This window comes from Clarias gariepinus, chromosome 5 (assembly GCF_024256425.1).
Source record: "Clarias gariepinus isolate MV-2021 ecotype Netherlands chromosome 5, CGAR_prim_01v2, whole genome shotgun sequence".
NCBI lineage: Eukaryota > Metazoa > Chordata > Actinopteri > Siluriformes > Clariidae > Clarias > Clarias gariepinus.
This window is the reverse complement of record NC_071104.1, coordinates 13540180-13564644: the sequence shown is the minus strand read 5'-3', so window position 1 is coordinate 13564644 and position 24465 is coordinate 13540180. Positions and strand designations below refer to the sequence as shown.

General features: G+C 42.4%; 1 protein-coding gene across 2 annotated transcripts in view; it reads right to left on the bottom strand.

Annotated features, from left to right (window-relative positions):
• il1rapl1a (interleukin 1 receptor accessory protein-like 1a) overlaps window positions 1-24465 on the bottom strand; it is a 121342-nt gene that overhangs the window by 25873 nt on the left and 71004 nt on the right. For both annotated transcript variants that reach the window (XM_053496766.1, XM_053496768.1), the window contains exons 3-6: window positions 20990-21275; window positions 18333-18519; window positions 18025-18178; window positions 8028-8102 (exon numbers count right to left, since the gene is read on the bottom strand). In XM_053496766.1, the coding sequence (XP_053352741.1) occupies window positions 8028-8102; window positions 18025-18178; window positions 18333-18519; window positions 20990-21275 (702 nt within the window). The remainder of the gene's footprint in view (window positions 1-8027; window positions 8103-18024; window positions 18179-18332; window positions 18520-20989; window positions 21276-24465) is intronic.

Genomic DNA, 24465 nt, shown 5'->3' with positions numbered 1-24465 from the left:
TTTTACATTATTTTCTAAATTGTACAGCGATACTAAAAGCATCGAAAATATGAAATAATCTCCCCTAAGTTGGTGAAGTTGAGATGTGTCAGCTAATTGAGCTCTATGAAGCATTCATGTAGGCTGTAATCTCATTCGTTGTTAACTGGTGATTTCTGAGGCTGGGAACACTAAATTAACTTACGCTTTGCAAAAGAGGTAAGTCATGGGGTTTCCTTTCCTTTGCTCTCCTTGTGAGAGGCGATTTCAGCACAGCATTTGAGGGTCTTTGTGACTTAAATATACTGTCCTTTTAAAAATCTTACGAATTTCCAGATGGACTGACCTTCACATCTTAAAGCAGTAATGGGCTGTTGTTTTCCCTTATGTAATTACATAATTCAGCATGTTATTCCATCTATTTGATATTGTTGGTATTGGTAGAAAAATTGCTAAGATAAATGCCTGAATTATAAAAGGTGTGTCCAAACTTTTGACTGGGATTTTTTTTCCACTTTGTGCAAATGTAAAGGTAAAGTCTGTCTCGATAAGATTCATCTTGATAAAGTATCTCGACTCCTCAATAAGCAAGTCTGACTCTTTCAGCAATTTTTGTAAAAAGAACTTTAAAAGCCCCGAGAAGTTGCTGAGTATCAACACAACTACGCAGTGCAGAGAAACTTCTCAGGCTGGAGGCTAAGGAAGGCAAACAAAGACCATTTCTTTGTGTGTTATTCTGGTCTCTTCTTGAAATAGTTATATGGTAAATTACAATATAATGTAGTATCAGCATACTGTAATACTGTACTTTCTTTTTTTTTTTTTTACCATATTATAGTATTAGTTCCTCTTCAACCACCACTCAAATAATATCTGGTCATCAGTATAGTCCTGAGCTTGCTGCTGCTTCCTGATTATTGGAGTAAGGAGGAACAAAAAACGTTTAAAGTGTATCTCTCTGTTACCTGTTATGAGAGCAAATGAGTTTAGGGATGAAGCGGATGCACCTAATACACCAGCAGAGCAGTAAATAATGTATACATGTCCAAATATTACAACAGCTACAGTATATTTCTTAATTCCTTGCGATATAGAGTAAACTGCCTGGCCAAAAAAAAAGGTTCACACTGTAATATTCGGTTCGACTGCCTTTAGCTTTGATTTCAGGGCGCAATCTGGTGACTAGTTCATGTGTGAAAATGATTCCTCATGCTCACAGAACCAACTGAAGCAACCACAGATCCTAACACTGCCTCCAGAGGCTTGTACAGTGGGCACTATGCATGATGGGTACATCGCCTCATGTGCCTTCCTTCTTCCCCTGATGCATCCACCACTCTGGAATCTGGACTCATGACCATTTTTTTCATGGCTCCAAAGTCCATTCTTGATGCTCCCTAGCAAATTAAAGCGTTTTGACTGATTAGTCTCTAGGTTTCTTATGTTCACGCAGCTGTTTAGTCTCAATTCTTTGAGTTTTTGTCACATTCTGTGTGTGGAAATGCTCTTGATTTTACTATTAAACATAGCTCTAATTTGTACTGGCAATTTTTTATGATGTAACTTCACCAAGCGTTCAAGTGATCTCCGATCACGGTCATTTTGTTTTTTTATTTCCACATTTCTTCCATGAAGTTGACAATTCAGCACTATCCTTCCAGGTTTTACTAATGCACTTGACAGTGCTTAACCCAACTGAACCCAACTCCTGTAATTTCAGTAATCTCCTTAGTTGTTTTCTTTGCCTAATGCACCTCAATAAATGGGACCGCATTGACTTTTTTTAGGGAAGACGTGTGTTTATCTTTGTTTTAAACATATAAGCAGTATATGAGCAGTTCTAATAACTCTGCTAAAGGTTTGTGATCTGTGTTTCTTGCTCACATACAGTACTGTACTAAGCCACACTTTTGTCGCAGAGGCCTGAAGCCTATCCCAGGAGACTTAGGGCACAAGGTGGGGTACACCATGGAATATAAATGCAAATATATACAAGTCCTGAGCTATATTTTTTACATTGCAACTGTCACTCAAATCAGTCACGTCACAATTATGTATAATTTTATGGCCAAATGTAATTAAAACTGATTGTAATAAAAGTTCTATAGAAAATACATACCGTTGAAAATCACTCCATACAGTTGTCATGAATGGGAAATCTAGCCATAGAGACCAAAACTGTTTTTGTACCAGACTGTAAACATTTATTTCTGTTTTTAACATACAGTTTATGGGGATTGACTCACTTTTTGATTCAGCCCCCAGTGGACATTCGTGGAACTGCACATTTTTGGCACTTCCATGCTGGATCTATTTTTTAAAACCGGAGGTTACCCTTGGTATTAAATAGTCTTACCAATCAGCATTTTGTATCTGGATATTAATATCTGGGGGTGATATTTAATATTCATATTAATACAATAAGATGAGAGGTATAGGATAAAAACATTATATGGTTGTCCTTAGTGCTTCAAACATTAATATCTCTGTCTGTAGTTGGATTTTAATCTGAAGAGGGAACAGTCTACACACCAGATGTAATTTTGTACCAGCCCTATGGCCCTGGAAACACTGGAAAAATAAAACTGGCAGCAGTGTCAGCATAGGATGCCTCGCATACAGTTATTACTTCTGTTTCCACCTGCCTGTTTCTTAAAACCGAAACAATCTAGTAACCGAATTTGAACCACAGTGACCCTGACCACGGATGACCGACGCATGTTCACTTTAATGAATGCAGTCTTTGTGAGTGTGAGTGTAAATCCTGCACCCCTTTATGCTCGTGCCCTTCTGTCTTTCTCACACATCATATGAAAGTAAAAATAAATAAATAAATTCTCGCAATTTTTTCTTTTGTGCTCCAGGGGATTCCTGTCTGGATGTGATCTAATCTCAGATAGACACCATTTTTTGCAGGCTTTGGCAAACAAACAAAAAAACAAGAAAATAATAACATTGTGCCTTCTATTCCTACCTGCATTTGTATTCGTTCAGAACACATCATCTGTTCAATCCGAATGATGCTTTTTTATTCGATTACCTCCCTGATACGCACAATGTGGGCCTCATAATTTGCATTAAGCGATAATCTGAGTGCAAGAACGCATGTGTGTACGTGAGTGTAAATATATATATATACAGTATATGCGTGTACACGTGCACACGCCAGCGCAGCAGCAAGCACTCCTTGCTGGCCACTAATAATGCTATGATGGGTTCAACCAAAGCTCATTCTCTCCACCACCTGGCTTAAGCAGGGGGACACGTCTGGCACTGCAGGATCTGAGTCCCTGGTGGCGCAGTGTGGTTTTCACTGAAAATCTCACAATACATGGCCCCCATTCACAGATCAGTTATCCTGGTCCTTTTGCAAGAAAACAGCTTCGTAGCATGATGTTTCCACCCCCATGCTTCACAGTAGGTATGATGTTCTTTGGATGCAACTCAGCATTCTTTCGCCTCCAAACATGAAACTTTATTTTGGTTTCATCTGACCGTATGACATTCTCCCAATCCACTGCTGGATCATGCAAATGCTCTCAAACTTCAGACGGGCCTGGACAATTCCTGGCTTAAGCAGGTGGACACGTCTGGCACTGCAGGATTTGAGTCCCTGGAGGCGCAGTGTGTTACTGATGGTAGCCTTTGTTACTTTGGTCCCAGCTCTCTGCAGGTCATTCACTAGGTCAGACGTTCCATTTGCTAAATGTTCACAGAAAGTTCAGAAATGACTTATCTCCAACGTTCATTTTTTTCAATCCATAACGCCGAGGCACAGAGTGCAAAGTTTATTATATAATGCCAGGCTATTACCCTCACAGCAATAAATGTTCAGGTTTTAACCAGAGAGTAATATGGCAGAAAGAGAGAGTGTACTTTTACCAGCATTATGCAGCTGACAAGAAGCACTCATCTTTCATACGTCTCTGAATGTCCTGGTGTGTGAGTCAGCGCAGAGCCACGCCAATTATTCGCTAATTCTGTTGCGCTTCTTCTCCCTCCAATGTCTCTTCGTAGCTCTTTCTCCCTCTGTAATCCATTGCTCTGTGTAATTAGATGTCACCGGGAGCTTACACCTATTCTTATCTGAGGTAGGGAGAGTTTGTGTGTATGTATGCATGTGTGCATGTGTGTGTGTGTGTGTGTGTGTGTGTGTGCGCGCGTGTGTGTGTGTGTGTGTGTGAGCCAAGCTAAGAGGCCAGAAAGTGGACAGGCATACGGTGGGACAGACAGAACCATACACACACATACACACGCAAACACACACACACACATACACACACACACACACACATGAACAGCTTAGCTTCAGACCAAAGGCTGGCAGTGCCAGAGGCATCACGTGTGTATGGCTCCGGAGTCTCCGTGCTGTCCTGTTTTCTCCCCTTGCTTTGAAGACAGAACATGGCCAGAGTCTGCGCAATATGCTCCAATCTGCTCTCGCAGGCAACACACACACACACACACACACACACACACACACACACACACACACACGCTGACTTCTGGCCAAACAAACAGACGTGCCTCAGTCCAACACACATGCACACACACGCATATGGACGCAGACACACACACACACACACAGACACACACAAAATGCTGCGGCTCTACCCTAAATCAGCCTGCTAAAGATTTTGCCACTGTATGAGGCCAACATTGTTGGGCGACTCGGAGTAAAGGATTTGCATTTATAAGTGTTGCTTCCTTTCAGAGCTACAACAATGAGCCGCTATGCGATGATGTCGGCTCATGATAGAAACTCCTCACTCCCACAAACACAGGGACGGAGATAACGGAGCGCAAAAAAATGATCTAATCTTAGATTACGCCTTTTCTATCAAAAAGCTTTCGCATTGCTGTTAAACCCGTTCATGAAATTATGTATTTCATATTTCTGATAAAGAAGTACCCAAATGTTGAATAATGTTCAAGGAGTGTTCAAGTCAAACCGGGATTTTCATATTTTGATTGTGCAGAATAACAGACCCTTATTTTTCTGTATAATCTCCTGTTAAACTAATGCACTTATCCTAGTGTTTTAAAAGCGCCGCTTGAATACCATCAAGGTTTTCTCAATACGCCAGAGCCTGCTTCACGTCTGAAACGCTGGCCTCCCAGGAACTCCTTTAACGGCCCAAACATGTGGTAATGACTTAAAGCAAGGTACAGTATATACGTGGGATGTGGAAATAACTCCCAGATGAGTTCCTGTAATGTTCAAGTGGTATTCGTGAATGACTGTGTGTACAGTTCCCACCGACAGATGTGTCTATCCGCAAGCCGACAACAAGTTATCCGTCGATTTTCAAGGATCAGGCGTTCCATTTGCTGAACCTTCACATCAACATGGAATCACCTCGTTCAGAATCGTCATTCGTGGACGTACGGCCTCCTTTTAAATCTTTGCCCCCTTTAAATGTTTTACTGCAGCTAAATCGCTTTTTCCCAGTCCTCCATGAGAAATTTCATCTCAAGTCCCGGTTTGCCTTGAACACCTCTTGTAGTATTCAAATGAATTGAAACAGTAATTAGGCTGCATTTTTATCCTGGCACATACAGAGAAAACATTAGCATACTAAACAGTTACACAACCGTTAGTGTAGGATATATGTAATTTATTGCATGGCCTATGAAATGACATTTAACATTCATCCATAGAAATTGCCTGACTGCTGTAAGCACATGTAGGAACGTAACTACTCACAGTTAACATCCTTTTGAGGAAGAGATACATAAATAAAAAATAAATGAATCTTGTATGTCATTAATAACATGCAATTATTCAGAGACCTTTTATTATATCAAGGGTCATTTAACAAAAACTCTAGGAAAACTTCTTTATGTTAGTGGATATTTGTGGAACATGAGAATCGTATTAATACTAATACTATATTGTAAATTGTGTCGTGAGTTATTATTTAAAATATGGCAAAATGACAGGACCCTTTCCTCTTCAAAAAGCCAATATACACCCATCAGGCATCTCATTTAATTTAAGTGAGCATCAGAACTGGACCACAGAGCAGTGCAAGCAAGGTTCCAGGCATGATGAATCCCCTTTTCTTTCCCATAATGTGGATGTTCGGGTGCGTGTGCATCGTTACCTGGGGAAGACATAGCACCAGGATGCACTGTGGGAAGAAGGCAAGTTGGCAGAGGCGGTGTAATTCTCTGGGCAATGTACTACTTGGAAACCTTGTGTTCTGCCATTCACGTGGGTTTTACTTTGACACATACTGTACCACCAGGACCATGCACACCCCTTCATACTGTAGAAACTGTATCCCTTAATAACATTGGCTTCTTTCAGCAGGATAATGCGACCTGACACGCTGCAAAAAAAACGGTTTAGAAAATGCTTTGAGGAAGACAACAAGGAGGTGTTGACTGATCGAGCATCTGTGCATGCGCTGGACAAACAAGTCTGATCCACGGAGGTCCCACCTCGCAACTTACAGGACTTAAAGGATCTGCTGCTAATGTCTTAGTGCCAGATAACACAACACACTTCCAGCAGTTTTGTAGAGTCCATGTCCTGATGGATCAGGGCTGTTTTAGCGGCGCAAGTGAAACCTACTCAATGTTAGGCAGCTGGTTTTAATGTTATGGCTACTACTGTACATATAGGAATCTGGGATGATTTGCACATGTGGTTTGAACTCTCTGATATATTGCATACACACTCGAGACGGACTTCAGGCAGGCATCCTAGCTCTCTAACAAGGTAAAAGAAGAATGCTTTGAGGTCATTTAAATAAAAGAAAATAAATTATATGAATTTATCTTGGCTAACACTAGAAAAAAGTATAAAATGATCATCGGAAATATTTCAGGAGAATAGAAATGCAGACAGATTTTGAAAAGATATTTGCCGACATTGAATATAACACTTTGAAAATAATATAAATGGTTAATGATAATGATGAGAAAATTGACTGTGATATTAAGAAAGTGATTAAATAGATACTGTTATTTATCTCCTGGGCCAGGCAGCACTCACTTTGAAAAACCAGACAATTGATTTGTAAATGATTATACAAAAAAAAAAAAAAAACACAGTTTTACAGCACACTACTGTGTAATCACTTAAAAATCCATCATCCAGCAGAGTTTTCTCTATCAAGCAGCTCGCCACTGCACATCTTACTAATATTATTCCATTCGTCCATCTAGGAACCTCCGTAATCCAACTAGGGACTGTGGCGATTTCATGACCGTAGTAGCACCCCTGGTCAACATTCACACGCTCATTCCCACCACGCTACGGACGATTTGGGAGCACCAATTAGCCTAATCCGTATGTCTTTGGACTGTGGGAGAAATACCCCCAGAGCACCTCGGAGTACCCAGAGGAAACCCATCAAGCACGGGGAGGACATGCAAACTCAAACTCCATGCACACAGACCTCGAGGCGGGAATCGAACCTGGACCCTGGAGCTGCGAGGCCATGGTGCCAACCACTAAGCTACTTCTTCAACATAAAATCCTTTATCAGAATTTATTTTTGATGGTAAATTGTGAGCACAGAAAAGTCCACATCATACACACCTACAGTATTGCACGACATTAACAATATTCTGTTTAGAGTTGCCGAAAATGACCATACTGGAGGAAAATCACATTGCATGCTACAGGAAACATGAAAAACACACAAGATGCATAAAGAATTTATTTAGAAGGACATTGTGGCACTGGAATCAAAACCACCTCAGATTGTGAGGTCACTAGAGATTCCCACTCCTACACACGAACACACAATGCTGCTGTGAAGGCAAACAGAAATCTCTCTCCACACTATGCTATTAATACAGCTGTCTAACCTTTGGTTATCTCATCATGCTCTCTCTCTCTCTCTCTCTCTCTCTCTCTCTCTCTGATTCTCACTATATTATGTTAAGCCTACAAACAAGTCTAACCCTAACCTCTGTATTTAAAAAGAAGCCAGTTAAATAAAATGAATATTTTTGTAATAGATAGATAGATAGATAGATAGATAGATAGATAGATAGATAGATAGATAGATAGATAGATCGATCACTCTTACCTATCTGCATGTCTAAGTTGAGGAGTTTGTTTTCAGAAGGGAAGAGGATCTTTGGAGGATCTTCAGTCAAAGGAGCTGTAACACACACAAACACACACAGACTGTTAGACTGACCATCAATATCACATTGTGCTGTCTCCTTTATATAACCAGTTTCAGCAAAGCACCACTAAATCACACAAATCTGCCACATATATTTATGCTTTGCTTCTCTCGGTCCATTTCTAACACACGCTGTCACACACTCGCTCGCTATCATCGCTCTAGAATCTCGCTGGCTGCGTAGGCAGTCTGCAAATTACAGGTCATTCCTTCCAGTCCAGCTCAGCGCCACTCTCCTCTCTCTCTCTCTCTCTCTCTCTCTCTCCTTCTGCATGTGTGTGTGTGTCTCGATCGAGAATGCTCCACCAGTCTTATTTGTTCAGTTACAGTCATTCGAGCACATGCAAATCTAAGAAGCAATCCTGCGTCACCCCGTGTGCATGTTGTGATCTAGGGAGGCTACGGGACGTCTGAGCGTGACGGTTTTGCGCGCGTGCGAACGAATCGACGTGACGGAGAAGAGAGAGGTAATTAGAGCAGGTGTATTGTAAGCACCGGTCGTATTGGTAACTCCAGACTGCCTTTGAGCTGAGAGTGTGTGTGATGTGGTGTGTGGGTAACAGACGGGGGCACTGGTGGAGCTTTAAGCCGTGTGATCGCTCATCCAAAATCCAATTTTCCTTCGCCGGCAGAAAGCGCACTGGCCCTTCCCGCCAGATTAGTCCGGGCCAGTGGCGGCTGGCAAGCAGCAAATTAATGAATTACTCTGTGGAATATATTCTCATCACAACCCTGACCCAGAGCACATACTCTTTCCAGGCAGCGATTCTAAGCTAGAGGAATGCACTCACACACACACACACACACACACAATGTTTCTTATGTCATACATGTGCTGTACATTGACGATGAGAAGTCTGTCAGCGATCAGTCCCACTGCTTACCATAAATAACTTCAGGAAACAACCTGAGTGAAAGTTAGTTAAATTACCAACGTTCAAGCAACGATATTCAGGTTTTAAAGGTCAAGCGTGTGACTATTCTCTCAGGATCGTCTAAATTAAAAAGCTCAATCTCGTCCTCTTTTTTTTTTTCCGAGGATGGATGAAAAATACAGAATTGTTATTATGCACAGCGGCTCACCCGTGGGATATAACCGTAATTGGGCACAATTCGGGTAAAGTAGTGCAGTCAAACAGAAAATATTCCATTTAAATTGGGATCAAGTAAAATGAGTATTCTAAAGCACTCCCGATTTAAACTGTGCTGCGTAATTAGAGCCTTTATTCCTGCTTCTGCTATTACACTTTAATAACGAATATTTTACTCAGACAGGCCGAAGAAAGACGGAAGGCAGCACACGAGCATCTCCGAAGGAAACGTCTGACCGAACGGTAACACGTTCGTATTCCTCTAATTAAAGACATACGCAGCCCATATGCTAAATGTTCTCACTTAAAAAACAAAAAAAAACAAAAAAAAAAAACGGATGCCAAAAAATAATAATTACATAAAATAAATAAATAAAACATAACCCATCCCTCCCCAAGGTAGAGCGGGACGGCGGGACGATTTTCACGTGTTCCTGTGAGAGAGCTGGAAAAGCGGTGTGGGCTGGCTCAAGGACGAGGGAGGGGTGCGATGGGGGGGGGTAATGTTGGCGTGCACGAGGAGAGGAAGAGGAAGATAGAGGAGTGCGAGCCAGCACTGTGGGGGAGCGGTTAGACGCAGCAGGATGGAATCTACCGAGAAGGAGGAGGGGGAGGCGGTGGGGTGGGGAGCAAAGTGGTCCTCTATTTAACCTCTAGTTTTGAGCGAGAAAGAGAAAAAGTAAGTGCTGTCCTTATAGCACACACACACACACACACACACACACACACACACACACACATATATATATATATCTCCAGTCTGAGACTGTTCATAAGCTTTGTGACTGACAGACTGAGAGTAGGAGAAGTGTTATAGTACAGATTCACAGCTCCTTTTCCCATACACACACACACACCGGGCGAAATCAACTGTCTCCGAGTCGCAGTCTCCGCTGTGTATTGCGCGAGTTTCCCAGAAGTGTGTGTGCTGCGTGGCGTGAATAATAGATCTGAACTCCAAGTCGACCACGAAGCCTCGGAGCTGTTACGATGCTTTTTTTTTTTCCTTCCCTTCTTCTTTCTCGTCAGCGGATTGGTACATGCCCATCGAGCTACGCTACGCATCCTACACACCATTCGGTTCTACAATACACCCCTTACGCGTAGTGTAGTCGCACCTCCGGATCCACGCTGTAGTGTGAACCGGCCATACGCTTAACCAAGGTGTGATCCCACGGCAAGCTGCGAAGACGACAAGCTGTGTCCTTCCCTTAACCGTGTTCCATACTAGAGAAAATAGGGCAGATTTGATGCTTCAAAAGACATGAAGAGCTATTTGGGGAGTACACTGTGGCTGACAGAAGTGCATATGTTCCACTTTAGAGAACCGTCCCGATCCCGCGGAGCTGTTTTACTCTCACAGCCAGATCTTTATACGGGGAGTTACTCGTGTGCGCGGGGTTCGGACAAACACACACAGCTAGGAAATAAAAGTAGAAAACATCAGAAGATGGAGGGAAGGAGAGACAACATAGTAGGGAGACACATCGGAAATTAATTGATGTTGCAAGCATCACTGTACAGTATGTATACACGCATGTGTGTGTGTGTGTGTGTGTGTGTGAGCTCAAGGGCTTAGACACTTAGCAAGAATTTAGCAGCTTCTGTAATTAAGCCTTAATTAATTATGATTACATAACACTCCACCCTGATTAAGGACACATACTCACACACACACACACACACACACAGGTACACGCTCACGCCTCACACACACACTTACACACCTTGCCCTGATTAGACTTAACAGATGCGCGATGTTGTGAGCATGTGTAAAGTATGTGTGATCACAACCCCAGTGCACCATGGGAAAGACGGCACCAGCTCGAAACAACATCAGGACATCATCTGAGGACGGTCGAGTAAAAATACACGTGACAAATATGATCCACGCACGTAGGAAGTCTCGCTCTCGCTCCAGTATCTCCAGAGTATTAAACACTCGATCGATCTCTAAAGCAGGAGGATTTCTTTTCTTGCCCAGTGCTGCACCAAGCTGCAGCGTTCGAGCTCCAGAGCTGCTGCTTCTGCGAAGCTGTTTAAACAACTCCAACTTGAGTGAAAGTGTCTTCACTCCGCTTCCTGTTTCTATGGTGATACAGTAGCGTGGGCACCGTTGGGCTAAGGTGTGCGGATCAGAGAAAGGACTGGCATCGCCCTTGGCACACCTCCACAGGCCCCTTTTGCAAACACACACACACACACACACACACATCCATAGACATGCACAGCATCCAGTCCCAATCTGCTGTTGGCATGGTCACCACACAGGTGGCCATGGAAACTGTGTAATCTGAAATAGCTTTCACACAGAAAAACGTGTAAGTACACCAGCTCGCGTCTTCGGGAGTGCCGTCTCCACCGATCTTCGGCCATATAAAGCTTCGAGACGAGCAATTAGACTCCTAACACTCGCAGCGTGGCGGAGACTAAAGCGGTGTTAGTGTTGATAAGTAGGACTACAGTTCCCGTTAATTAGTAACAAAATCAATGTCAATCAAACTCAAATCTTCTTGTTTCAGTCCTCCGTTTTTATCGCGTGGGATTTAAAATCTTTTTTTTTTTTACCTTAAAATCGTAAAAATGTCTTTACCGAACCATATGCAACAGTTCAAAAACGAAGGCTTCGCAGAAGTGTCAAACGTAATGGAAGATGATTTGTTCTAATCTCCTCCGAGGATTATGGATCATTCGTTGTTTGTGTGTGTGTGTGTGTGTTGTGAGAGAGAGTGTGTGGCTGTAATTTGATAGGAAATGATAGTCAATCATACTCAGTCATCTCTGGTCACATTTATCTCCCCTAATAATATCAGTGCCCTCTACATACAGTATACACACACACACACACACACACACACACACACACACACACACAAGCAGCAATGATATCTTTGTCTTCATTGTGACATTTTAATCCAGTTTTCTCCTTGATTGACTTTCTTTCAAAACAGTCTCCTCCACTCTGTGTGTGTGTGTGTGTGTGTGTGTGTTATTGTGTTCGTGTGCGTGAGGAAAAATAGAGTACTAATATACCGCCTTCTGACTTGGGTTTCTTCTTGTTATTTAGATTAAGAATGTACATGTGGAATTTGTCTTGTTTCGAAAAATACATTGCAATGTGTACCCACCTACCCACACACTTACACACTTACACACACACACACAACACTTACACACACACACACAACACTTACACACGCACACAAAAAGCCTGAAGGTCCAAAATCATGTTCGCAGTAATAGATTGTCAGCATGTACTCAAAAACAAGAAAGCCATTTTGTGTCTCTGAGCTGTTACTTTTTCTCAGGCTGAAGGCCATCAGATTTTACACAGGAAAAAGAAAAGAAAAGAAATCCACAAGAACTAGCACGAGGAGCAGACGCCGGAGCAATTACTGCAAGTGTGCCGCTGTTCAAAATGGCCGACGTCTGTCTGAATGCGCCGTCCCCCCCGATCCAGCACTCCGACAGATGTGTTGTACATACTCAACCCAACTAAAGTGTAAACGCTTGGAAGGGTTACGTTCAGTTCGGAACTTAAAAATCAGACAATATTCAGCTAATCATAGCCATATGCTAACTCCAAATTTCTCTTCCTCATGCCGCAGTGATCCAGATCTTACCAAAAAATTAATAAAAATCTGCTCCGCCGCACAAACTACACAGTTATACTGTAGCGCAGGCCTACTATTACCGATCACATGACCACCGGACCTGTTGATTATTTCTGTTAATCACAGACCATCTGTTTGATTACAAGCGGAGAAACCATCAGAGCATGAACTTACACAGTTTCTGGTAGAGGAGAGCTTAATTCCCTTGTGTGTTCATCAGTGTGTTTGGAATTCATCAGTATGGTAAATGGCTCGGAGAAAGGCACACGACTTTAGTTCATTAGCTGAATTTGTACACGAATAAATTTACCGCGCGCTGTCCGGCAAAGCGCTGCAATCACGCTACAAACGTATGGGGGATTTCTAGCGGTTGAAATGACGACGTTATTTATGAAGGGCGTTCGAGTCAAAGCGGGACTCGTGAAGACGTTTCTCGTGAATGAAGCTCACGATTGACATTTACAGGAGCACAGTACGGTGATGAGACTCTTATTTTCAGTAAAACATCTGGACGGTGCAAACATTTTAAAGAAGTCCGAACATCCGTGATTGGCCATCCCAGCCATGGTGGCTCAGAGCCCACTGCAGTGAACATTCATTAAGTGGAACACCTGTTCCTTACAAAATCTGATGGATAACTTGTCGCCGACTTGTAAACTTGCGGAAGAGATGCATCTGTCTCTGAGAACTGTACACACAACCATTCACACGATCACTGGGACATTATAGGAACTCATCTGGGAGTTATTTCCAAATCCCCCCCTACAGTCCTGACCTAACTCCATTTCTCATCCTATCATCCAGAGATCGCGAGTTCGATTCCCGGGTGATGCTGTAGCCTCTTGCAGCTGGAGCTGATTGGGGAGGGATGAGAGGTATTTAGTGCTCGCACATTAATTACAGCTCTACAGCCAATCAGGGGCGTCTGTGAGCTCACGCAAGCAGAGGGAGTGGATAGCGCTGTCCGCTGAGTGTGTTACGCCGTCCCCAATGGTGCGTGAGCAAACAGTTCCAAAAGATGTGGTCGGCTGGCATCACGTGTTCGAGGAAACACGTGATAATCTTCGTCCCTCCCGACTAAGTGGTAGTACGGAGGAATCGGATACAACTTAAAAAAAAGCCTATTTAACCATTTAGACTCTCAGGATCTGCATCTTCTAATGACAAACTCATTTTCTCTGAGTATCTTCGTAGTTACTACAGTAAAGGTAATGAAGTATTGAGAAACTTGAGAGGTTTTTATATATATATATTTAAACTTCCAAAAATAACTCCACTTCAACATTACACAAATTATGTCTTTTGTCTTTGTACTTATGAATAAAAATACATATTCATAGACAAAATAAAAAAGGATAATTAAACTGATGGGGGAAAATGTCTATTACCAGTTACCAAAGTTTGTTCAGAGTTGTTTTTGGCAATTACAACTTCGAGACATCTGCTGTGAAAAGTATGTTCTGTGAAGCCTTCTGGTTAAAATCTTTGCCCCATTCCTCTTGGAAAATCATCTTTCTCTCAAGGTTACTGGGGTCTTTATAAAGAACTTGAAAACTGTGCTCACTTTTATTATAGAAATAATTTACAATTATTTTTCAGCTTCTCCCCAGATTCAGTTTTTGGCCAAAAAGAATAATTAATTAAGCACTGCTTTTACTTTGTAGGGATGTAGGGGGCATGGAGCTTATGCCAACCTATCCTGGGAGACACCCTGAACAGGGTGCCAACTCATCACAGGCCACAAATGCAAAAAAACACACACACACACAAACACACACTTTTATACACTCCGGGCAATTTAAAAATTCTAATCATCCTGTACAGTATAATTCCCTATAGTTTCCAAAGACTACCAAATTTATTTTTTTAACATATCTTTGTCCATATTTATAAAATTTAAAGTATGGTGACCTCACACCTCCAGGGTCTGTGTGTGTGTGTGGGGTTCGCATCCACCAAGCACAGGATGTTCTCCCCATGCTTGGTGAATTTCCTTCAGGTGCTCCGCTTTCCTCCCACAGTCCAAAGACATGCAGGTTAGGATAACTGGCCCTCCCAAATTGCCTGCAGTGTGTATCTGTTTGTTTGTGCGTCCCACAATGGATTAGAACCATTTCCAATGCATACCTTGCCTCGTGCCTGAGTCTCCTGGGATAGGCTCCAGGCCCCCGTGACCCTGTACCCCAGATAAGCAATATAGAAGATGAATATGAATTTAAAGTAGTATAGTTATGTTACTTATGTTAAGGTGGTGCCGGGGGTTAGAACCACTGACCTTCTGATCGGTAACCCAAACCTTCTAAGTCCATTAATTTGTAAAAGAATGCTGAAGGCATCAAAAATATGCAATAATCACTTTTGAGCAGATGATATTGAGATGTTTCTGTTACATAAAGCCTTGATAAGGTGGTGCTGGGGTGCTGTTAATTGGCGATTTCAGTGAATCTGTGATTTTTGGGGGCTGGGATGTAGAAAATAAATCACAAACCAAAAACACCCACCCACTCTATATCCTGTATTCAGGGTCGTGGGGGGCCAGGAGCCTATCCCAGGAGATTTAGGGCAAGAGGCAGGGTACACCCAGGATATGGTACCAATCCATCGCAGGGCACATGCACACACTCATACACACACTACGGGCAATTTGCGAACGCCAATTAGTCTAATCTACATGTCTTTGGACTGTGGGAGGAAACCATAGAACCCGGAAGAAACCTGGGGAGAACATGCAAACTCCATGCACACAGAGACAGGAATTGAGCCTGGCCGGGAATCGAACCCAGACCCTGGAGGTGCAAGGCGACAGTGCTAACCACTACACCACCTAAAACAAAAAACTATTTAAAATAAATTAAAAGATTAAATAACAATTAATAATTAAAAAAGGGTTTCGCCACACTGGCAAATCATCATCAGTTACAATGGTTGTTTAAGTCGGGCCACATGATAAGCCTCTGGGTCAAACCAATGTCCTTTATCACTCATATACTGTCTTCTGTGTATATATCAGGCATCAGAGGCGATGACACTCGCCGTGAACACTTTTATTAAAAATAACGACTGGCAAGCACAAACAAATCAATCCACAACATTAAAAACAGAATCCAGAACCAGGTCAAGGGTCGGCTGATGTACAAACAGGTGTTCAGATAATGAGCCCATGATCAGCACCCGGGAGAGAAAAGCCGGATGAGCAAATCTGAAATAAAGGCGTGGGTTGTCAGACGGATGAACAGAACTGAATAAATGTTTCACAAAGTGTCATGATGTTTCACAGTGTGTTAGCATGGTGATGATTGAGTCCAGGTAATTACTGTAATCAGTAATCATTTGAACTTGAGCTTGTGAACTTGAGCATTTCTAGTCGCAGCTGCACATTGGGAAATAGACAGAGATACTGAATTCGAGATTGACATGACTCTATTACAACAGTACACTAAGGGCTTGTCAGCATGTAAAAAAAAAAAAACAGGGGTTTTTCTATGTGGTTAGGTCTTTCGTCCATAAGCGTGGGTTATTTCACATATACACTGGTCAGACATAACATTAGAAACATCATGGTTCAAGCGCCGAGCTCTGGCCTCTCTCCAGTGGCTCCGCATCAGCTCTGAATCTTTGCTGTGGCGTCTGGCAGCAGGATGTTAACAGCAGATCCGTTGGGTTTCTAAGTAGGGCCTGCATGGATCAGACTTGTTTGCCCAACGCAACCCATGGGTGCTTGATCGGATTGTGATCTGGGAAATTTCGAGGCCAGGTCAGGAGTGGTGCACTGGCTCTTCTGCTCCCTTTCTATTATAGCCAGCATTTACTTCTTTCATTTATTTCTGCCATACGGACTGGCCTTTGGACTTGAGCTTCGGGTGCTCATGATCCTGTCACCAGCTTGTCGGTTAACACTTGGTGATCTATGTCGTGAAGTTCACCTGGCAGTCGTGTTAATTTCATGGCTGATCACTGCAGTTGTATTTGTATAGCGCTTTTAACAATTGTCATTGTCGCAAAGCAGCTTTACACAATCAAAAGAAATATTTAAGTTTGTATGGAATATGAATGTGTATGCATCAAGTCCGTGATAATTAAATCCATTGCTGATTGACCAACTAAGACAAATGTCTTTTTTTTTCTACGCTTATACTTTCTAGTGTGCCTTAATATACCAGAACATGTGCAGAATTTCTGATTGATATTAATAAGGTTAAAAGCTTATTAAAATGCCTGTGACATGCCTGTAAAATGATGCGATGTAAAGGAACTGAAGAGTGTTTTCAGGAATTCAGAAACAAGTATACACAAAGACGTCTTAACCTTTACATAGGCTATTACACTTCCTGTTTCTATGCAATGATATCAGTGATGATTAAGCCTGTAAGTGGCTGCTCAGCTAAGCTCAGATGTGTGATTTCCTAGACTGATGCGATTGCAGGGAACAGATTCCGCGCGTTTGAGTACGTACACTGCTCAGACGAAGACTAATACGGGCCATGCCGATGCGATGCTCGTGATTTATCAGAACACTCAACAGGAACATCTGCCGCTGGTCACTGGACTCCCAGCACGCTCATCAATAGTGGCTGTGGTTTGTTCCATAGATCATTTGCTGAGTAATGCTGGCGTGATTAATCCTGATGCGGTGAACACACTACAAACGGCACGCACTGGCCAATGCCTTTCATGATTAGCTAATTGCACCCGACCATTTAATATCCAATTAATTGTGCGGTTCTTACTGGCATGGATTTAGATTTAACGGGTGACAGAGATCAGGCTAAGCATGCGCATGCGTCTGCGGAAAAGTGCGCTCGCGAGTGCGCGCATGAGCAGCTGGAAGGTCACAGAAATAATGGAAGTTAAGTGTGTGAGCATGCCAGTGCAGTAAAGTGGGTCTGCTGCGCTGTCACAGCTCTATAATGAAGTGCTTTATCACCGCAGTTAACGTTATGAAGACACAGCACCCTGAAATCTCTTTATTAAACAGCCTCAAGAGGGGAGAAGCATGCCGTATTAAAATACATACATTAATCTGTTCTATCCCGTTCTACCCTTTTTCTCGTTGCAGCCACCCCGGCGAGTGCTAACTATCTTGTTATATCCATCCTGTTATGTCACGTGCGTGAAGAACGTATCAAGTCATAAGCCTCAGCCCCTTTTTTTTTTTATTTCGCAGCAGTGCTCGGCAGATTTTAATGTTACCTGTCACACTCAGGTAAGTCGTTCGGCGCACGAGGAAGCCCGCGAAGGGCACCTCGCAGGTGTAGTTCCCGATGTCATCCTCTGTCACTTCTTGGATGGAAAGAGTGTCTCCAGACTGCAGTATACTTGGCCTCCACTGCCACTCACTGCATTCCTGCTCACCCAAAAGAAAAAAAAAAAGAGAGGCAGAGAGAGAGAGAGAGGGAGAGAGAGAGAGAGAGGAGAGAGCGGGGGGGGGGGACACAGTAAATCCATCAAGCATAAAAGGAACAATGACAGCTAGAAGGCAAACACACTCAACACTCTACCTTGTACCACGTTATCTGTGGCTCCTGGCCAGGCTGGACAAAGTCCTGGATATCAGGGCAGGAAATGTCCTTGCTCTTGCCCAGCTCGGCTTTCTCGGCGTAGCGCAGTTTGGAGTTATAACAGACCGCTGTGTCATTATCGGCCACCATCAGAGTCATGGACACCTTCATGCAGAACGTCGAGTTCCTGTTAGAGCCAGAGAGAGAAACACACTTCACACTCAACCACACACAGCTCCACATACTGTATGAGGATTCCCACTGCATGAATACATGAAACATGCTTAAATCAGCGCGATAACTGGCTTGACTTTATCTGGCGGTTCAACTCTACCCGGCCTGTAAAAGACTTTCGTTCATGGCTGAGTTCAGACGATTAAACCTGACCTCGCTAAGGGAGGGGAAAATCCACAGCAGTGCTTAGATAAAGAAATGTTAATTGTTGTTGCTAGCATGGCTAGCAATGAGGCGAGGCTAGTTACCTCTGCTAAGGATCATACTAATGATCTCAGTGGTGACTTTCAGTTTATTAGCTTTTATTGGGCGAATCAGCTGCTTTCATCACACACATGGCTCAGAGCACAGGGAATACGATACACACGTTAAAACGCCGGCCGCTCTCTCGTTTCCGTTTCTGCGATCTCCTTGGGGATCACTTAGGTATATATCTATGTATCTACAGTATGTATCTGTCGCTTGGCTTATTTTCCTTGTAAGGTCCTTCCACTGAGATTATTATGAATGTCCCTATTACACGCTACAGTCGGTCTAAACCTAGATCTAACCCTTAATTTCAGTAACTAAAGAAAACCTCTCTCTCTATCTTTCTCTCTCTCTTTTTACACGAAAGCTTAAATGACACATTATAGGATTTATTCGTTTGCTTGCTGCCTAGTGGAGTTTGCCCTGCTTGAGGCGCTGAATATTTGTATTCTGACATTCTGACACAATTCTGATAAAGAAATGACACTCGCACTCATTAGTATGTCCACAGAATGCTCACGCCATCACCACACAGGACACAATGTCTGAATGCTGCATCCACACTATATTATACCTCCTGTGCTCGCTCGTACTCTCTCTCTGTCTTCTTTCTCAGGTCTCACTTTGTTTTCCATCCTCTTTATTTAAAGAAGGAAAAAAAAAACCCTACTTTTAATTATAGAGAACTCGTTACTTGGAGGATCGCTTTCAAAACACGCCGTCGACGGATCTTTTGTTGTCGCCCAAATTATTTCCCATCTCTTGTGCTTATATGCCGAAAAGATGTCAAAATAACACGCAGACTGTAGACGTCCCGGGTGATTGAAATTAACACCTCATGGAAGTAAAAAAAGAGAGAGCTGCTTTAAGTGGTTTAAGTGATGACTGTTTATATTGCTCAATTCACAGATACGGCACGGCTAGCGTACTCGGGTTCTAGTGAAGGTATACGGACGATTATGGACGTCCAAGGGGACTATTATAGTCAAACATACTGTACAGTAGACGGATTTGTTGTTCAAAGTCTGCTTCATTAGGCTTGCACTGTTTAAAAAAAAAAAACCCAGCTAAATAGGTCTGTGCATTATCTGAATCATATTATAACATTAATAATGTTCCTCCAGCCAGCGGACGTAATTAGCAGTAACTGGTGAAAGTACTGAAGCTGTAATTTTGCACGGCGAAATCTTCTCACCGTCTCTTGATTTGCTTCCTGACCCGAACGCCGGTATATTCCTGGCTGCATAAGCGAGGTAAATGTATGTAATTGCTCTTATGTATTTTGCAGTGAAAGCAGTCTTTTTGTGATTGTTCTGCAGTGGATGCGGCATTCTTGCGGTCCTCTACAGCACACTGTATTCTCCCATTAACAGCAAAATGCACATGAAATGATGTTTTCATCTGAAACTTGAACTATCCACATACATACTGTATCTGCGTGCAAACACACAAACACGGGCACAGACACACACACACAAGCCCGCAACATTGAAAGTGACATTCCGTGATGCTAATGTGGTCATGATGAGCAGATTATCAGATTTAAGCTTAAGCAGACGGACACCCGAGCCACCGAGAGGCCACAGAGCTCCCCAGCCGAACCAGAGCATCAGCGTGTGATTGATGGGTGACTGAGCTTCCCTCTGTCCTCTGCTGTCTCACCGCACTCAGTCATTCCCGTACTGAATAACACCCACATACGCACCTCCACACATGCAAATATACAACACACTGTTGTAAGCCAATATGCATAAATCTAGCTCTGTTTCCCTTGTTTTATTGTTCGATTTTGTTAAAAGCATTACAAACAACAGATTCCATTATAAGGTATTAAAGTTATAAGCTTATGATTACATTAGATTGCATTAAACTAACCTTTTACTGGAGTATATGCATAAAGAATAATGCACATGCAATTGGCTCTTTAATGGTGAAGATTCCCACACACACACACACACACAAAGCCTTAAAAATGTAAATATTGTAGGATTTCTTTATTTGTAATATTTATTTACAATATTTAGTATACTCTTAGCAACACATTTACGATCAGTCAGCCTTATAACCTTATAAGCATTTTGCATGAGATGGTGCGCACATGCTTCAAAAGCCATGTGATCACATACAGTACATGTGTGTGTGTGTGTGTGTGTGTGCATATAATTCAGTCTCACCTCAGCACGCAGGAGTAGAGGCCGGCGTCCTGCAGTTCGGCAGGTCTGAACCAGATGGCGTCCTCCTCTTTGCTCATGCGCAGGCCATTGAATGAGATGGGCTCCTCGAAGTCTCCGTGGCCGAGCCCTGAGCTGCGGTACCACATCAGACTGAGGCCTGAGCTCTGCGCCTGCGAGTAGTTCGCCCGGATATAGCCGTAAAACAGAGCGCACTTGATCCGCACCGGTTCTCCGTGCAGCACCCGGTACTTCAGGTAGTCCACTGACCAGTCCGTACAGCCATCAACTACACACACACACACACACACAGAAAGAGAACGAAAAAAATTTTGTATCAACTAGACATTAGCAAATGAGGACGTATAACAGATGACATTTTATGGATACATTTTTATTTTTCTTGCTATTAAATTACATTTTTACGTTGCCTTTAATAAAAGATACTGTCATGAAGCAGCGTTACAGAAATCCGAATGTAGAGTTAGATTTTTAATGAACAGGCGAGAGGTGAACCCTTGAGAGGAACCAGGTTCAGCAGAAAACCCTTCCTCATTGGGGTGACACTAGACACTAGACTATGATTATGAGTCATTACTATTAAACAAGTGTGTAATAAAAAGTCAGACACTACTGAGGGTATTGAAACTGATCTTCAGGATGAGCAACAGAGTCGTTTCTCTCAGTTTCATTCGCATTTTAGGTTGAAATCTGTTGTATATTTCTGTAAAAGTTTCAAACCACCCCTCATTTCTTTATACAGTAGTTTGCTTTCAAACAGCCAGACTTTCTCATATATTAATCTCATCATTATAAGAGTCATGACCAGTGTTGGGGGACGTTACTTTTTAAGGTAACTAATTACATTACAAAATTACTGTCTTTAAAAAGTAATCGGAACATTACAACGATATAAGTTAAATTACTTTTCCATTGCAGAAAATGAAAACTCCTTTGTGATTCCTTATGCATGTTGTTTTAGTCAAGACCTTTATAATTATTCTACCATCATCACTCAGCCAAGTTTGGTCCACAATCTTTTAACCACCCATACCCCTATACCCCTACCCCTAGGTTCCCCGTAAGAACGGTTCATCATGATTCACCGTACGTTTTTCATCTTTCCGCGCGTCCTCGCATAGTCAAACTGTATAGGTGAGATATGGGTATAACAGCAGGAATAACTCTGTTATTGGGGCGGGTTATCAGGGGCGGGGCCTGTAGGACGACTTTCACACACACACACACACACTAACGGAATCACTGCTGAGTACTTAAAAGGCGGACCTAACGCGTTAAATTACTCGTCACATCAAAAAAGTAATCCAAGTACTCTAACGCGTTAGTCTGTAATGTGTTACACCCAACACTGGTCATGAGGAATAGTTCACCAGGTTTCCTAAAGGACGTACAGTATTAGGCTCTCACTTTTGACACGCTTTGGTCTTTCATTTTCAGTCCACACCCTGTACCTGACCAGTTTCAGAGGAATGGTTTGTCTTTGTTAAGTCACATAATCACCTATGAATTATTCCATCATAAGAAAAAAACAAACATCCAACCTAAAGTTACCAGTGAGAAACATTTGCAGATGATGACAGATGATTAGTATACTGGTGATGATGAACGCTGAGGGGTTGGAAGAGACGAGAGGGGAAATGAGGTTCCTGCTCGGGAATGTTAGGATTTTTTAATTGTTTAGGCATCTTTAATTATTTTGCAAACTGTCGACATGAAACATTCGTTCTCATTTCTGTAATTTAATCAACATCATGTCATTTCATTTTATGTGAGGAAATAAAGGGGTGAATCTAAACTTTTGCACAGTACTGCGCTATAAAAACTGTACGATTTTATTTGGTCCCTCTTGATTGAAAAAAAAAATCCCAAAGTTCTATGTACAACTGTAATGAAGAGTTTTGCTGTAGGAGTGGATTCCAAATAGCTACTTTAAATGTAATAGCTACCCAGTGGGCACGTGTAGGACTGCAGGACATCTTCACGACCAAATAAACTAGAGACCCATTGAAAATGTCTTCAGGACCCATTAAAGCGCCTAAAAATCTTAACATGCCAGATGTCTTCCAGAGTAAATTCCCAAAGCCCTTATATTAGTCATCTTTAGGGCGTCTTCACAGAGTAATTAGTAATATCCAAAGACCTCTTTAAGGAGATTGAGCTTTAAAGACCGTCTGCGGACATCCTGCACGTTAGGTTGTGTGTGTCTGCTGGGTAAAGTGTTTCCTTTCAAAGAACCCCTGATTTTCAAATTTTATATCATTAATATACTCACTCACTTGTTCTCTATACTGCGTACCCAATACAAGGACATGGGAGGCCTGGAGACTCCCAATTTGGAAATAACAATTAGCCTAATCTGGATGTCTTTGGACTGTGGGCGAAACCAAGAGGAAACCCATCAAATACGGGGAGAACATGCAAACTCTACACACACACACACAGACATAAAACCGAACCCTCGACCCTGGAGGTGAGAGACCACAGTGCTAACCATTACACCACCATGTAAAAAAAAATATTCAATGTAATAGTAACACATGTTAAGACTGACACCCATCCTGTACATAACCACTGCGATGCTCTTGATATGACAGTTGCAGATCCTGACGATAATAAAGCCATCTTTCCCGCTCACAGAAGCTTATATGTGGAAGAAGAAAAAAATCTGTTTTGTAAAGACTGAAGCTAAATTTAATACTGTTTAAAGTTAGAACAACACATAACGGGAAAAAAAAAAAAAAAAAAAAAAACGTTCCTCTCTCATGAGCAAGCTCTGCAGCAAAACGAAACTTTCTAAGCAGCACTTCAATTCGGGAAGGGATTCTAAGGCCTGGAATGTGATGTGTGCAATTCTGGCTCGAACTCCGCACTACTCACACTTCAACTCTAAATACAGCTCATAAGTCGTTACATAAGGCTTGGCAACACGAATGACGCAGTATTTGTCATGAAATGAGAGCCAGGGAGAGGATGGCAGAGAGACCGAAGGAGAGAGAGAGCACAGGGATGGAAAAATGTGTGTGTGTGTGATGTAGCTCTAGTGGTACGATACTTAATATTTTTGCTGAAATGATGCTGCTCAGACGGGAAAACACACATTTTGATAGAAACATAAAAGGTGTAGGTGCCAAGTGCAGTTTTTCCTGGACTCCCACACGCACTGAATGAAGTAAAGGTCACGCTGCTAATAGAAAATACTTGCATGTCAACCGGCTGCTTGATAGCTGCTGATCTGATGTTGACCTTCACTTGTTGCTTCAGCAAATGAAGACCTATTTTGCATGTGTCGAGAGTAAACACAATGTTTACGCGCAGTCATTTGCATGAGACGCGACACTTACTGGGTCAGAGGCAGTAACACGTCTCATCTCAGAAGTTCAGAGAATGCTAATTAATAATTTTTGACAAACCTCCCCTTTAAGCACGTAATGCACACAGCGTGAAATTAATCAATATGA